Here is a 15259-nt window from a genome sequence, read left to right as displayed (position 1 = left end):
TTCTTTCTGGAAATTCCTCTACGGATGCCTTCTGGTGTTTCCTCCAGGTTCCTTTGTGGATTTCTACTGTGGATTTATCAAGAGAATCGGTTTCAGAGGCTTTTTAGGGATTCCTGCATAAATTAGGAATGGGATCTATAAATTCGATCTTGGGATTTCTCCAGAAACTTCTGAAGAACTCCCAGTAGGAACTTCTGGAGACCTGCCCAGAAAATATAACGTGAACTCCAGGATTTCCATCTGTCGATTTCTTCAAAAATGCCAGCTCGAAATTCCTCCAACAACTCAGGGATTCTTCAGGAATTCCTTCGAGGGAGTCTTCCAAAAAGCTCCATCTGGAAATTCCTCCATAGATGCCTTCTATCAGATTCCTTCAAGGACTTTTCAGTTGACTTATCCATTGGAAGCTCCTCAAGGTCTACAGCAGTTCAGACTTTGATCCATAAATTTTACCTAGGGATTTCCTGATGAGTTACCAGAAGAAACTCCTGGGGGCCTCCCAGAAGAAACGCATGAAGGACTCCCAGAAGGAATTCCAAAAGCATGTTTAGAGAACAAAAAGAAACTCCTGAGAAAATCTCAATAAGAAGTCCCTGAGGAGTCCTAGTACTCCTGCAAGATTTCTAGAAGGAACTTCTAAAGGATTCTCTCCAGGATTTCTTAAGGATACTGGAAAAACTCGTAGTTAGAAGGCACAGAATGTTGCTAATTGGCAAAATGAGAGATAAAATTTGGGAAAAAAATCGTGTTCTGGTGGAATTTGAACCCACGACTCTATATTCGCTGGACTGCCGCTTTAACCAACTAAGCCACAGAACAAGTAACGATTCTGCGGAATGGAAAGCCAAACTGACTCCGTTATCCACACCGTGAACACTCCTTTTTCACAAATGCTTCGCTCTTTCGGCTTAGATGCCAATCCACAACACACTCGCTTTGTGCCCACTAACTATAAGTGAGAGCGAATTGTTTGCAAAAAGTCGAGACTCTTACACTCCACATACCTAGCCACCAAGCAATATCATTGCTCGTGTTTAGTTCTAGTCTGATTTGTCAATGGACAACATTCTGTCCAGGAGGATTTCCTGGAACAGTATCTGAAGGTACTCTTTCAAAACTCTCAAGAGCAGCTCCTGATGAATTCCGAGTAAAACTGCTGGAGGAATTTTGGGAAGAATTTCTGTTTGAACCCCTAAAGGAATATCAAGGTGAATTCCTGAAGGGATTTCAGAAAATAATTGGGAAGAAATCCTGTAGAAATTTCCAAACAAACCCCCGGAAGAACTCCTGGATAAATTTCAAAAAGAACATCTGGGTGTACCTTAAACGTAACTCTTGGAGAAATTATTAGAGAATCTCTCAAACATCAGAATCAGTACCTTAACGAGTACCAGCGGAACTTCTGAAGGGGCTCCGAAGAAGCTCCAAAAGGAATTTTAAAAGCAATATCATACAGAAGGAACTGCTGTGGAAATGCCAGGGGCCAAGGGATCTATCTAGGTAAATCTATCATCGAATTTAAACAGAAGATAGCCAGGCGGAATGCTGCGAGCAGTGTTGTTAGCGATCACAGTCTTTAAAACATTTTCGTCGTCATTCGGCTGCCTTTGTCTCCGACATAAGCATCACATTACGACCAACTACTGTACGAAACAAAATTGTCAAACGAATGCGTTTGATCAGATCAGGTTGATATCGATCCTCAAGCTTACCGCAAATGTATGTTTAAATACAACTACCGGTGTACCCTTTGAGAAAACTGTCATGACAACGTTTTTGGTGACATTTTTGTTACTCCTGTCTTTTTCCATAATGAGCGCTGTTATGGCCACCTGTGTGTCACATTCCATTTATAAGGCAAGAATAAACTAATATTAACGTTAGTAATCGAAGCAAACTGTAATCTATTAGAAAAGCTAGAATTGGAAAATGTCATCGCGTCAGACGACATGAATTTGATTGTGTTTTCATTGGCCGTCGTTCTAACGCTCGTGTTGTATGTACAGCTTGGAACACATAGCGTCCGTTCAGTAGAGGATTGCATTTTTCAGACAGTTTTCCCATGGGAAGTCTGTTAAATTACTTTCACGATCTTTCACGAACTCGTAATCTGATGTATTGTGTGGGGCAAGTGACGATAGCGCACGAATGTAGCAAAATACGCTGACAGCCAACTGCGGCAGCCAAACGAACGTAGCAAAAAGTGTAAAATTTTGGATTTTTACTTAGGCTAATAAAGTCATGTGCAAATTCCGGTTGGTTAATTAAGGGTCGATTTCTTCACCCCGTCTTAAGCGTTAAACCAGGTTTAACTATATGGTTAAGCCTGGCTTACCGGTTAAGTCGAGGTGAAGAAATTGGCCCTAAGCGCGCAAAGACAAAATGTCGAATGCCAAAACGTCGAATGGACAAAACGTCGAAAAATGAAAGATCTAAAGATATATGGGATTCCTATGAAGTAGATACGTGTTTCACCGAGATTTGCTTTGATTACGCGTTTTTTACGTTTTGCCCTTTCGACGATTTGTCCCTATAGTCGTGGAAATTACAGTATTTGAAATTGCTTGTATGAATTGAAGCACCCGTCTAGCAAAGTGGGAGGGCTTAAACTTCGAACAACAAAACGTCGAATTCCAAATGTTCGAATGCTAACACGCAGAAGGGGACAAAACTCCATCGAAAACGGATAATCTAGGCAAACAGTGTGTTCTTTAGTGTAACTTTAGGTGTATTGCTGTGTGCGTTCAAGAAGCAAACCCTATGTATAATGCATTCGGTACATTCATGAGATATTCCAGGCTATCCAAACTTTTCTGGAATTAGGACCTTCCAAGTCTACAGGCTCTACTCTTGTTCCTCTTCACTCTATAGACATAATTCATTCATGATTGTGTCTGTTGCACCTCATAATATTACGAGTATCTCTATGTGATGCTATTTGGGTGTCCACTGGTATACAAATGGGACCCAATGTATTCAGAAGCTTGGATTGCAATATTTGTAAATCTGTGGATATTTTTATCGTAACGAATGCTCGCTGAATAGAACCTACGCCACTTCTAGAGCCTCAGAGTGCAATTCTGATAACTTAGCAACATTCATTTAAAGATTTAGATCATCCAAAATATGCTGGAACTAAGACCTGCAAGCTCTCCAAGCTCTACTCTTGTACTTTATCGATGCAATTCTTTCGCGATTATTCACGTGAATTCCTCCACGATTTTCCATGAATTCCTTGCAAGAGTTGATCGGGAATTCTTCCGAGAGTTCCTCGGGAATTCTTCCAGGAGTTTCTCGGGAATACCTCCAGGAGTTCTACGAGGATTCCTCTGCCAATCTCAAGCATTTGTCCAGGATTTCTCTGAAAATTCCTCCAGGTAATTTTTGCAAGAGTTCCTCCAGGAGAAAGTTCTCCTGGGATTCCTCCAGGAAGTTTTCCAGGGATTTCTCTTGGAATTCCTCCAGAGAATTTCTCCGGGTAATTTATGCAAAAATTCCTCCACGAATACGTGCAGGACTTTCTCCAGAAATAACTGTTAATTCATCTAGGAATCAAGGGATCCCTTCAGAAATTCCTCCACAGTGTCCTCCAGAAATTCTTCCAGGAATTCCTCCACAAATTCATCCCGAAATTCCTCAAGCAATTCCTACAGGGCTTCTTCCAGTGATTCCTCCTGAAATTCCTTAAGAGATTCCTTTAGGAATTCCTCCAGGAATTGTCCAAGGGATTCCACCACGAATTCTTTCAAGGAGATCTCCAGAGTTTCCCCCAGGATTCAACCAAGAAATCTTCTTCCACTCCTCGTGGAATTTGTCCATGAAATCCTGAAGAGACTCATCCCGAAATTCTGCCAGGAAATCCTTTTAGGATTGCTTAAGCTGTTTCTCAGGGGATTCCTCCAGTTCGATAGTTCATCCATTCATCATTCATCGCCCCATGTCTCACAGCTATGCATTCAAATGCTAGGAGGTGTCTGGCAACCCCGATACCCCTGGTAGTTTCGCCTAAGGTTTTCATGCGTGCTTACTTTCACAAAAAAAAATACATAAATAGAAAACTAAACAGACAGCGCTTCTATTCTTTATTTTTCGTAGGAGAACCACGTGCTTAATAAGGGAACCAACACCCTCTAGAATTCAAAATACATACATACACTCCAAACGCTTTCAGCAAATTTTGCTGAATTTGACCCGTTCAGCTAATTTTCGTGCTGTACTATTGGCAAAATTTGCTAAATTTCAGCAAAAATTTTGCTGAATTTCAGCAAATTGTTTGCTGAAACCTTTAGCTCGGCATAAAGGGAATTCAAAGTCTGGCATTTCCAGTAAGAAATGTGGAAATTATCGAAAGGTCATAAAATTGTCGAAATGCGTCATCGGATTCAGTATAAATGTCATTCAACGGTGTAATTTTTGCTCCACCGAAACTTTCCAGACAGCATTGATCTATAAATGAGCCTAGAAATGAACTCACTCTGACAAACTCCTATCTCAATTCAACTCACAAAGTCCATGTGTTTGTTTCCAATTTTCATTATTCGCCAATACACCTAGGTATAATATTTACCTTTCGTAACTACAGTTGACCTTTCCCCCAGGGGCCAGCAATTGCATCGCATCGTTTCCGATTAGATCCTCCATCATCTGACGTGGTCGTCAGTCAGGTCAAAAAACTTCCCAGTCCACCTAAAAGAAAGCACATCACGAAACATCAATCATTTTTGGGAACGGGGGACGGGGACGCACTGGGGGTCTACCTGAAGCGGAGGGATAGCGCGCAACGTCACCGTGGCTTCTTCCATCATCAGTTTTGGTTGCGGCGAAAGAGCGGCGGAAGGTAATTAATTTTTGCGAACCTCGCGAATCAACGTGCGGAAATCTTCTTACCCGCGCGATGTACGTTCTTCTTCTTCCCCTCGATAGAGGCGTGTGTATGCTGGCGCGTATCCCGTTTTTCCTTCTCTCCTGTTGGCACTACTACCCGCGTCCGCGTCATCCGTGGTCGTCCACCCGCCCAGCCTAAATAGGGCAGCAGAGGAGAGTAGTAGCACACCGCGCCGCGGCGATGAGTTCACAGTAGGTACGTGTGGCGGTAGAGCAGCAGCAGAGGCAGCATAGCAAACGCGTTGTTCATCATCAGCAGCCAGCCAGCAAGCCAGCCAGCAACATCAATAGAGGCAACAGCAGCAGCGGTTTCCACACTCAAACTAGAGCTCAAACACTCTCCTCTTACGCGGTTTCACGGGACGACGTCGTACACTACGGATGGTGATGGAGTCCACCAGTTGCTAGTGTCGAGAATAGTGTGTAGCTTAGCATAAAGAGCTGGTCGGGAATCGGAATAGTTCGGAGGGTTCGAAAACGTGCGTGTGTCAAGTTCCGGCTGGTTCCTGAGAGGATTTGTAGTCCTGTTTTGGTGGCGGTGGTTGAGGCGCAGTTGGATGCACCTGCATGCGAAAAGTGGAAGAAATTTGGAGTGAGACTTGGTTCGAGGCGATAAGAACGCATTTGGTAAGAATTTTCTTGGTGGGGAAGGTCGAAAGGGTTGTGGGAGGTTTTTGGGACGTCCTGGAGGACGATTTGGGTGGGATAAAGACGGAATTTTAGGCCAGAAAACGGCGTAAACGAAGGTCATTAGACTCTTCAGGTCGTTGACCCCGCGCGATTTTTTCCTGGTTGCCTACTACGATGCGAATGTGTGTTGGAAGAGGCGGCAGGGTGGTGGTGATTGATGCCAATTTGGGGCTGTGTAAAGACCCCCGTCTGTGTGTGGGTAACGCTTGTAGCAGTGTTGGTGGCGGGAGTATGTTTCCGAAACATGAAACAACGGTAAAACGGGGGGAAACACGCGAGCATGTTCTTCAAAGCGAGCCTCCCCGGTCCACAGAGGAGCCCATCGACATCAAGTCCATTTTGGCCAAAAGTCCAGTTCTGCTGGACCTGTCGGGCTCGATGGTGTGAGTGTACGCGCGAAACAGGGCTACCGAACAACGCACCGAAATTGGAAGGAAGAAAATTGCAAAAGTTGCGAATTTCGTGGTTCCACGGTACGAGTGTGCGAAGTTCTTCCTCACACACGGTGTGGCGCACACATACACCCAAGGAGGTGGGCCGTTTTCTTTTCATTTTTTTTTCGGGGGTCTACCCCCACATAGAACTCACGAGGGCCGCGGCGGGGGGAGTTCTCGAATTGGATGGAAGCACATGTGTACGATACAGATGTTCGCATAAGCACCAACACTACACCACCGGACAACCGAACTAAATCGTAACCTTTCATTAAATCTTGATTTTTTCCGTTCTTCGATACGTCACATTATCACGTAATCAAACTGTTGATGGGCTCTGTAGTCACTTGATGTGATATCATGTGTCCGCAACAACTGGGAAAAGCACCCATTTTCCTTTTGAACCACTGTATTTCATAGATTTCACTTCTTCGGTAGACGTCACAAGGTCTACCATAGCAGTGTTGGTCAAACGCCGTATTGCGTAGCAGGCCATCATGACGTCACAGATGTTCAAAAACTCTTTAAAATTGTAAAAGTTCACATTTTTTCGTATAACAACGTGTCACATTGTGATTAAACTGCATTTTTTTGGAAATTTTCTCGAACAGTCGATCACAGGACGACCCCAAATTTGTAAGCTGGTTGATCTCCCAAGTCCGAAAATGGCGCCCATCGAAGAACTCACGCCTAGAACGCACCAGAGTCGGCGTCAGAAACATCTTTTATTTGAAAAGTTTAATCTAAAATAATCAATTATTTTTTTCAATAATCACGATTTATCACACAACAAAAAATCTCATTCGATTATCCCAGTTGACCGTCATCAGCATCACTTACGAGTTTCGCACTTGTTAACAATCCCCCCATAGATAACGCGTCCACCAAAACTAGGTCAACTGTGTCACCCGAGCTGACCGCGCCGCCACCAACGCACAAACACTCCGCTCGCACGCATCTATCTAGAGCCGAGTTCTTGAACCGCATCTGGACGACTCCGCGAGACCTACTCGGAGCACCGTAACTGCAAACACTGCGGGGCCGGTTTTCACTTTCAACGGACCCAACCTGCAACAACTGTGCGAAATCCCAACAACTGCCACCAAAAAGAAGCGACTCACGCATACACAAGGTCTCCCCGCCAAAAAAATTCGGACGACCGCACGCATTCGCATTCGCAAAAAAAAAACGCACATTTCTGCTTCTTTCCCTTGTCTAATCCTCGCCGTCCGCCGGTCGAACGACCAGCAATCGACCGAACCAAGCGAACGACCAATACACGCATCGTGACCTACTTTCTGCGCGAATTTCGAGGCCACGCTGCGTTAACGCACCCCGCAACCGTAATATGGAACAGAAGGGGTGCGCGACGCGAGAGAGCGCGGGGGTCGCACGCGCAGGTTCGCGATTTATTTCGCGAAGCCCAGACGCACCCGACCCAGAAAAAAAAACGCAGAGTGAGAGATAGAGAGAGAGTCGAAGCAAACGTGCAACAGTAGACGCACAACAGCGATAATGCGTGAGCATTTCTGGTTTCTTGCTCCTTCGCATCTTTCGCCGGTTGGTCACGCTGCGAAGATCGGTGATTCAATACCCGCCGCGCCGCGGTGCGTCGGGTCATTTTTTTTTTTGTCTAGGCATTCGCTTCCCCCTCGATCGGAATGGATGCGTGGAAGAGTGCGAAACGCACGCCTGCTTTGTTTAGAGTGCCAAAAAGCCACCACTCTCGCTTTCGTTCTCGGCGCGGCGCATCGATTTCGTCATGGCACACGCAGACGCACGCACCTCGGAATGGAGAAAACCGAAAAAACGCATACTCACATTCGGGTCTCTTTAATTTTCGCACAATGTTCGCGAAAAAAAAATTGGCAAGTCGCGGGTTTTATTTTATTCATCCTTCCTTTTGCCTGTGCGTACAAGGCAGCTCGGCTAATATTTTAATAATGTTTACATTTTTTTTCTTCTCGCTTCGATGGCTGGTGCTTGTGGATGTGCGATTTTTTTCCTCTCGCTTATCTACTAAACGCACAATGCGTGTATGCGTTTGCAACGCGGCCGCCGTCTAGCTCGCGTTCGCTTGCGGTATGCGACCTTGAGCTAGATTCGCACAAAATCGTTCAAGCTCGTTCGCTCTCGTCATCAATCGTCACAGCCCGTCACGTCGCGTCGTCGTCGTTCCCGAATGAATTTCAATGGGCATACAAACGAACGCACCCTATCTTAAACGCACCATTCGTCCCATTCCAATGCACGATTAGGGCATTAGGAGTGGCAACGTTTCATTCGTCCAGTGTTCGAGTTTGACCGACCGGAAGCATTTGACTGTGGTCAAAATAGTCTGACCCCTTCCCAGCTTAATTTCGATTCTATCCATCGTCATCTACCTATTCAAAGGGATTATGTAATGAAAAGCACCCTTTCCATTCAGAATGCGTGTTTTTTTTTGCCGGCTTGATCCGCCGTTCGTTACCCAACGCGACTTTTTGTATCCCACCCTCTCTCGACGATGCCGGCGAGGCACGCAGTGCGTGAGAGCGACCGGCTCTCTCCCTTTTGTTCGCTTACGCGCGTCTTTCTTCTCACTCTCCTCTCCGGCGGCGGTGTCACCGCAAGAGCAGCAACGCGGTCGAATCTCATACGCATCCCACGGTTTTTAGAACTGTGATTGCTACTGACGACTGACCACTAATTCAGACCATGCCCGTTGATGGTGTCCGATTGACCACCAGTCCTGACCTTGCTCAAAACGCACCCCGATGCGAAAAAATGGTGCTGGTGCGTGACGCACATTTTGCTTCCTCGTTTTCTTTCGCTCTCTCTCTCGTCGATAAGGCGGCTGACTCGAAGCGTGAATGCGTTTGGGTTCGTTCGTTTCGCTATCTCGCTGCGGCGACTTGGCTGGCCAAGCTTCTCCATCGACGCCCCCGATACGATTCGGATGATTCGTCGTCGGCGTCTGGCACGTGATGATTAGAAATTTATGCAACCCTGCACATTTCACCCCCACTGAATGATTGATTGAACTAACAGGACGTTTTTCTCCTCTCTGATCTCGTTTACAGAAATGGCTGAAGGTAATGGTGAACTCGTCGAGGATATGGCAAACCAGAAGATGGAAGGAGCTGGCGATGGCGAACGGACAGAAGACTACACCAAACTGCTAGAATACGGGCTCGACAAAAAGGTAAGTTGGGTGGATGCTTTTAACACTACAGTTTAGGAGAGAATGAGTTCCCAATGAGTAAACTTATATGTGACAGTTACGGGAAGAATTTCACCGTCACGAAAGGCTGCTGGCGCAAATGATCCCTGTCGGGTCCTAAGAAGTATGACAAATAACTGACAAATACAGGCACTGTGACCAAGACAACTGATTTACACACACTACAATTGTAGCCCAAACTACAGATCTGAACATACTTAGGTCCTGACCACATACACCGTAGACTCTCAGGGGTAAGGAGGTCACTTTAAGACATCAAGATCCTCTGTGAAGTGGCACTTCGGACGTTCGAAATCTCTCGACTCATTGGCGATGCTCTAAGGCTGTTTGTTATCTTCGTAAACGTAGATCAGCTCCTATGCTTCAGTGCCGCAAATAGAACAAAAGACTGTATAAGCACATCTCATGACAAGTCGCGGTACAGAGTACTGACAGCTACGTCCCAGTCGACGAAAGAGCGACGGTTTGTTGTTTCTTCATCAGTTAACTAACTACGTACCCAAACACCTTACATAAACCTTCAGTTACAGAACGTTTGACGGTGGGATCTTTGACTCAGTCGGCATTCGAGAAGACTTCCAGTAACGTTGCAGGCTTGTCCGCGTTGAAGACCTGTCCAAAATCAAGCGATCCTTTCACATAGCGAAGAATCATTTTCTCATTGGGCACAGCTCATCGCTGGGGAAATTCTGGACAGCTTCAAGTGGGTTTCAATGAAAGTTGAGCATGGTTTACAGTCCTCCATCCAGAATCTCGTCAGAACGTTCTCCAAGTAGCGCCGCTGAACCTTAACCACTCTTGTCGGAGTCGGTCCGGATCCACGAGTGTACAACCAGCGGCCATCCAGCGTTCTGCTGGAAACCCATACGATCAACTGTTCCAAGCATGCGAAGCCTGTTTAAAGCCTTACAGGGACTACAATAGGCGACATACCAGGTTTTTCACTTTCCTCGAATTCCTCTGATTGCGTCATAAAAATCTCTTCCGTGAGTGTTCTATTGAAAAACGTAGTGCAAGCATACATTTGATGCATTGTCAGGAAAACCAGCCTGATATTGTCCCACAAACTGTCTTGTAATCGGTGGAATACGATTTGGGAGAGTACCTTGTAGGCAGCGCGGTAGCTTCCGCAATTCAACTTGTCGTCCTTTTTGTGAATGGAACATAGATACCTTCCATCCACTCCTCCGGTAATACATCTTTCTCCCGAGTCTTGCTAATCGCCCAGAGTAGTGCTAGCTCTCACCAGTGTTTCCTTATTTTAGAAACTCACTTGGTAGTTGGTCTGCTCCTGTGGCTTTGGTGTTTCTCAACCTGCCAACCTGCGCAAATTCTTGGAGGTCAGTGGCCTGGAAAGTCTTTCATCCCCCGCACGTACTCCTAGATCAGTTACCGCACCACCTTCGGTGCTTACAATTACTAGTGATTCTCCCTCCGACTCCGGAAGACTGAGTTCTGCCTGTTCCGCGCCTGTCTATAGCGTGCCTCATTCGCCTTCGTACGGTGTGACACCGTTCCCATCAATGCCGAATTGTTTTCGTTTTTAACTATTCACGTTCGCCGTCGTACCACACGTTTCTTCGATTCTAGGCCGCTGAACCTCCTAGTGCTGTAGCCGAGGTACTACCTATGGCGGATTGGATGTCCCTCCCAGCCATCTACAAGTGTAGCTGCGCCAAGCTGCTCTTCCGTTGGCAGGGCTGATGTTCACTGCTGCGTGTAGTCTTGATTCACTTCTACGTTCCGCAGTCGCTCGATGTTGAGCCGTGGCGTTCGACTTCGACGTTTGGAAAGTCTTGAGTGCATGCATACAGTCATACAGAGACTCGATGCCAGATTTTCCATACCTTCAGCACCTTCCACCCAGGTGCAGTACCAGCTAAGTACACATATTTTATCTGGCGGTCTTTGTCATCGATTGACCCGTAAAACATGAGGCAGAAATTCAAGGCTACTATCTGAAGACTACAAAAGCCTTCGGTAAACAGTGATTAGGTGCAGCTTGACTAACTGAACTCCTACGAGTCATAATTAGACGGATGATTGCTGCCTGTCTCAAAGTTTTGCTGATCATTCAGGTCTTCAATTGACTCGGTTGTAGCCAGATGTCTTCATAGCAATATGGAGCATTGACTGAGTTGCAAGCATCCATCTTCATGGGTGGCTTCTCGGTACGATTCTCGATGAATGGTGACTGGAAAACAGTTTCCTTCCAGCAGGTACGGTTTTGCTAGATCATCCTGGACTTACTGCAGTCGGCAGTTCGGACGCAAACTTCATTAGCAGGATGGCTACAGTATCGTGAACAGTATGACCTATGACAGTACCGTCAACGTCGTCAAATCATCGAGGGCTGCTAGTATAAAATGGCATTATATTTTGTTACCTGCGATGCATTTTGAATTGGAACATCGATACTTCGGTGTCCCGGAACGAATACTGTGGGAGGACGTGACATCGCATGTCTACTGGAACCGCTATAGTGATAACTGTACGTCAACGATGACCTAATTGATGATGTGATGTCGAGTTCTGGTCACACGTTGCAGGCCATGACTGTGTCGAGACGTTGGCATCTTAATCTGAGCAGCAGAGGTCACGACTAGCTTACTGAATTCTTGCAAAAACTAGAAGGGCCTCTCCTTTGGTATGTTGGATAATTGAATACAGTAGCTCGTAGCCGATTGCTTCGGTTGTTCTGCAACAGCCGTAAAAGGGAGAAGTAAAAACTGTGAACGAAAAACGAGATCATTGCTGATAAGGTTTTGTGGGACTTATCAGTGTTGCCAGGAGGGCTCTGTGCTAGGAAGTTTTCAGTTTTCGTCGAAGAAACCGAAGAAACCGATGACACTGGCGGGCTGGTCGTCACTGGTAAGCATCCCATAGCCATGCGTAGAATGCTGAAGGTCACGTTTACTGCAGCTGTCCGCGGATTTGCAGCCACCGTTACGTACCCCAGTGTTAACTCTATTTCTAGCCGCAAGGTTCCTGGTATCACACCAAATCAGAACCCGTCGTTCCGAAGCTACATACTTCGAAAAAGCTAGGAAGCGGTGAAGGACTAGACAAACCTAAAAAGAGTAATATCAGTTAGACAAACGGAATACAAAGGATCGAAGGTCCGTTTGCGTTACAAGCAATACAGCTACTCATGTCCTGGTGAATGTAGATTTTCCTCAGTCAAGGTCAATGTACTCCGTTGGGTTATCCCTAGGAACTGGAAAGCAGAGAAAACGTATAGTAGACAACAATATAAGAACATGCTTGTATAAAGATGTTAATCCTTCGGGAATAGAGTCGCCCTCTGAGAATCTGAGAGAATTAGGGAATATGATGACCTTGATGGCGAAGAAATATTACCACAGAAGCTATTGTGAGTTGTTCATCGCAGTTTTGACGGTTTTCTCGGAAAAGCTTCCGGTCGCACGTCTTGTGGCTCGAGCAGCCACTTTCACGGATCGTCCGCTCCGCTACTGCAGAACTCCGACGACAAGCGCCTGATTGTGGTTCTCTCCAGACATTTTACTCCACGCTTCGGTCGTACTCGTCTATCTGGTCTCCAATGTCTGGCCGCCGTTTTTACGGCTCTCCTCCCCGTTATACGATTCGGGCAGATTCCGGTAACACCATCACCACTTGCTGTGGACTTCTTACCCGACGTCTCCACTAGACAGAAATGTCTTGCCATTTTGCTGGACAGATGTGTCATGACAGAAATGTTCTCCCGCTGTTTGCATGGAAAGCAGCGGTGTTGATCATTTCTGTTACGTTTTCTCTTTCTGGCAGCAAAATGGCAAGACATTTCTGTCTAGTGGAGACGTAGGGTTAGGTCAGATGTTCAGACATGACATTTATTTAACTCCGACAATCGTGACGTAACTGTAGCCTTTTCGTGATACTTCCCTAGTTTTTCTAAAGTATCAAGCTTTTGACTTTCACATATGTAAACAATAAACTGATCTTTAACAAACATTCATCATTTTCTCCTCCCTTCCATCCGTTCGGCAGGTCGCTGGCAAGCTCGATGACATCTACAAAACCGGCAAGCTCGCTCACACCGAACTGGACGAGCGGGCCCTGGACGCCCTGAAGGAGTTCCCCGTCGATGGTGCCTTGAATGTACTGAGCCAGTTCCTAGAATCCAACCTCGAGCATGTATCCAACAAATCGGCCTACCTGTGTGGGGTGATGAAAACCTACCGGTAAGTGTTTCGTAATGCAACGCAAAGCTACGGGACTTCCAGTACTGATTTGATCACTTAACTTTGTTCACAGCCAGAAAAGCAGAGCCAGCCAACAGGGACTACCCACACCTGCAATAACAGTACAAGCGAAAGGTCCGGACGAGGACAAGATCAAAGCCATTCTGGAACGCACAGGATACACACTCGATGTGACCACAGGTAATTTTCCGGTGATCTGCGATTTAGTCGACGTAGACTTGAATCTCAATCATGTTCTCGTGTTTCCTCCCACAGGACAACGAAAGTACGGCGGCCCGCCTCCGAACTGGGAGGGCGGCACCCCGGGCAACGGGTGCGAGGTGTTTTGCGGCAAAATACCCAAAGACATGTTCGAGGACGAGCTCATACCGCTGTTCGAAAAGTGCGGCAAAATCTGGGACCTGCGCCTCATGATGGACCCGATGACCGGCACGAATCGGGGCTACGCGTTCGTCACCTTCACCTCACGGGATGCCGCCTCCAATGCAGTGCGGGACGTAAGTTCGATCGTTTAGCGCTCCCCCCGTCCCTTTCGCGCCGCTGCTTCGGCGGCGTGCGTTCTTTCTATATAAGATGCTTGATGAATCCCTTCTTCCCGGAATCCCCCGATCCCGATGCATCCCTATCCTTTTTCTTCCTCTGTTCATTTGTATCTAGGTGTAGTCTTCCTAGTCTCGAACACCTTCTGATTCTAACCTGATCCCAGGAAAAAGAAAACCATAAACAAAAGAAACTCCACCTCAGTACTACAAAACTTTCATCTTTATCTCACCACTACTCAAACGTTTCGGCCTATCCGCACTCTGTATCTAATGTTAACTTCATGTTAGTAAGCGTTGACGCAACGTCAATCGTTGCGCAGTAGAACTAGGTGTAGTCATCTTTTAATTTCCCGTGGAGGGCCTAACTATCTTCCAAAGTAGATCGAGCGTGATCGAGTAAAAATGGCGGCTACCAGCAAAAGCGATTTATCCGTAGAGATCGGAAGATCTCTACCACAAACCGAATTTGACTACTAGCGGCCATCAGTACTCGCAGTAGGATGGATTCTCGGAAAGTCAGAATAACCCTGCGTTACGTAAACAACGTTCCAACGCGGGTCTCTGATTAATCCGTCCTCAGACACTTACGGTAGTTGAGATTTGAACGGACGAGGGTACTTTTAGATTGTAGCACCGGGTTGGTCCTAACCTTATCTATCCTAATACACAGGGTGTAATCTTCTTAGTCCAACAACAGAAGCAGTGTAGTAGAGGTGATTGGTGTTTCGTGGTTATTAGGCTATAATGGCTGCCAAGTTGTGGGAAACCGTCATTCGGAAAGGTCCCACATCATTTGCCAAAGTAGATTGGACTACGGAATTTGTTATAATTATTGTTTTAGTTTCATTTCTGTTTCAACAATAGGTTTAGTAGTTCTCTGACATCTTCCTAACTCAATGACCTCATGCATTGAGTCATTTTAAATTCACTATTTACAAATATACGTAGAACTTTCGTTATAAGCAATAACTCTTGTATTAAAACTACTGTATTGCCAACTCTTCTCAAACTCCAGCATGTTTCTATCTTATTGACTACCTCTTTTCATCGAACGGGGCGATTTTCATAAGAATTTTCTACATAGAACACGACCTTCTGTGTACAGTCAGCTCCAGTGTACCAGATGGTCATTGATATCCTTCCGAAAACAAAAACAAACAACATTCAGTTATATCTCACCTGTGATTAACCCCGTTTACCTACGTCACTTCACGGTTCGTTTGCAACAACTACCGATCGACCTTACATCAACAACATTGGAGT

General features: G+C 46.0%; 1 protein-coding gene and 1 long non-coding RNA gene across 21 annotated transcripts in view; one reads left to right on the top strand and one right to left on the bottom strand.

Annotated features, from left to right (window-relative positions):
* The window catches only part of LOC134284481 (uncharacterized), a 31390-nt gene extending 22380 nt beyond the window's left edge, over positions 1-9010 (bottom strand). The window contains exons 1-2 of one of the 2 annotated variants that reach the window (XR_009995796.1): positions 6849-9010; positions 4568-5447 (exon numbers count right to left, since the gene is read on the bottom strand). This is a non-coding gene — a long non-coding RNA (uncharacterized LOC134284481). Of the gene's footprint in view, positions 1-4567; positions 5448-6848 lie in introns of those variants that run through there. The other variant, XR_009995797.1, reaches the window with a different exon arrangement.
* Positions 1-15259, top strand: part of LOC109621271 (heterogeneous nuclear ribonucleoprotein R) — a 107159-nt gene that overhangs the window by 55795 nt on the left and 36105 nt on the right. For 18 of the 19 annotated variants that reach the window (XM_062843382.1, XM_062843383.1, XM_062843385.1 and 15 more), the window contains exons 2-5: positions 9071-9192; positions 13240-13433; positions 13507-13634; positions 13710-13951. In XM_062843382.1, the coding sequence (XP_062699366.1) occupies positions 9071-9192; positions 13240-13433; positions 13507-13634; positions 13710-13951 (686 nt within the window). Of the gene's footprint in view, positions 1-5360; positions 5512-9070; positions 9193-13239; positions 13434-13506; positions 13635-13709; positions 13952-15259 lie in introns of those variants that run through there. The other variant, XM_062843375.1, reaches the window with a different exon arrangement.

This window comes from Aedes albopictus, unplaced genomic scaffold, assembly GCF_035046485.1.
Source record: "Aedes albopictus strain Foshan unplaced genomic scaffold, AalbF5 HiC_scaffold_18, whole genome shotgun sequence".
Lineage (NCBI taxonomy): Eukaryota > Metazoa > Arthropoda > Insecta > Diptera > Culicidae > Aedes > Aedes albopictus.
Note: the sequence above shows the minus strand (reverse complement) of the source record. Positions and strands in the feature narration are given on the sequence as shown.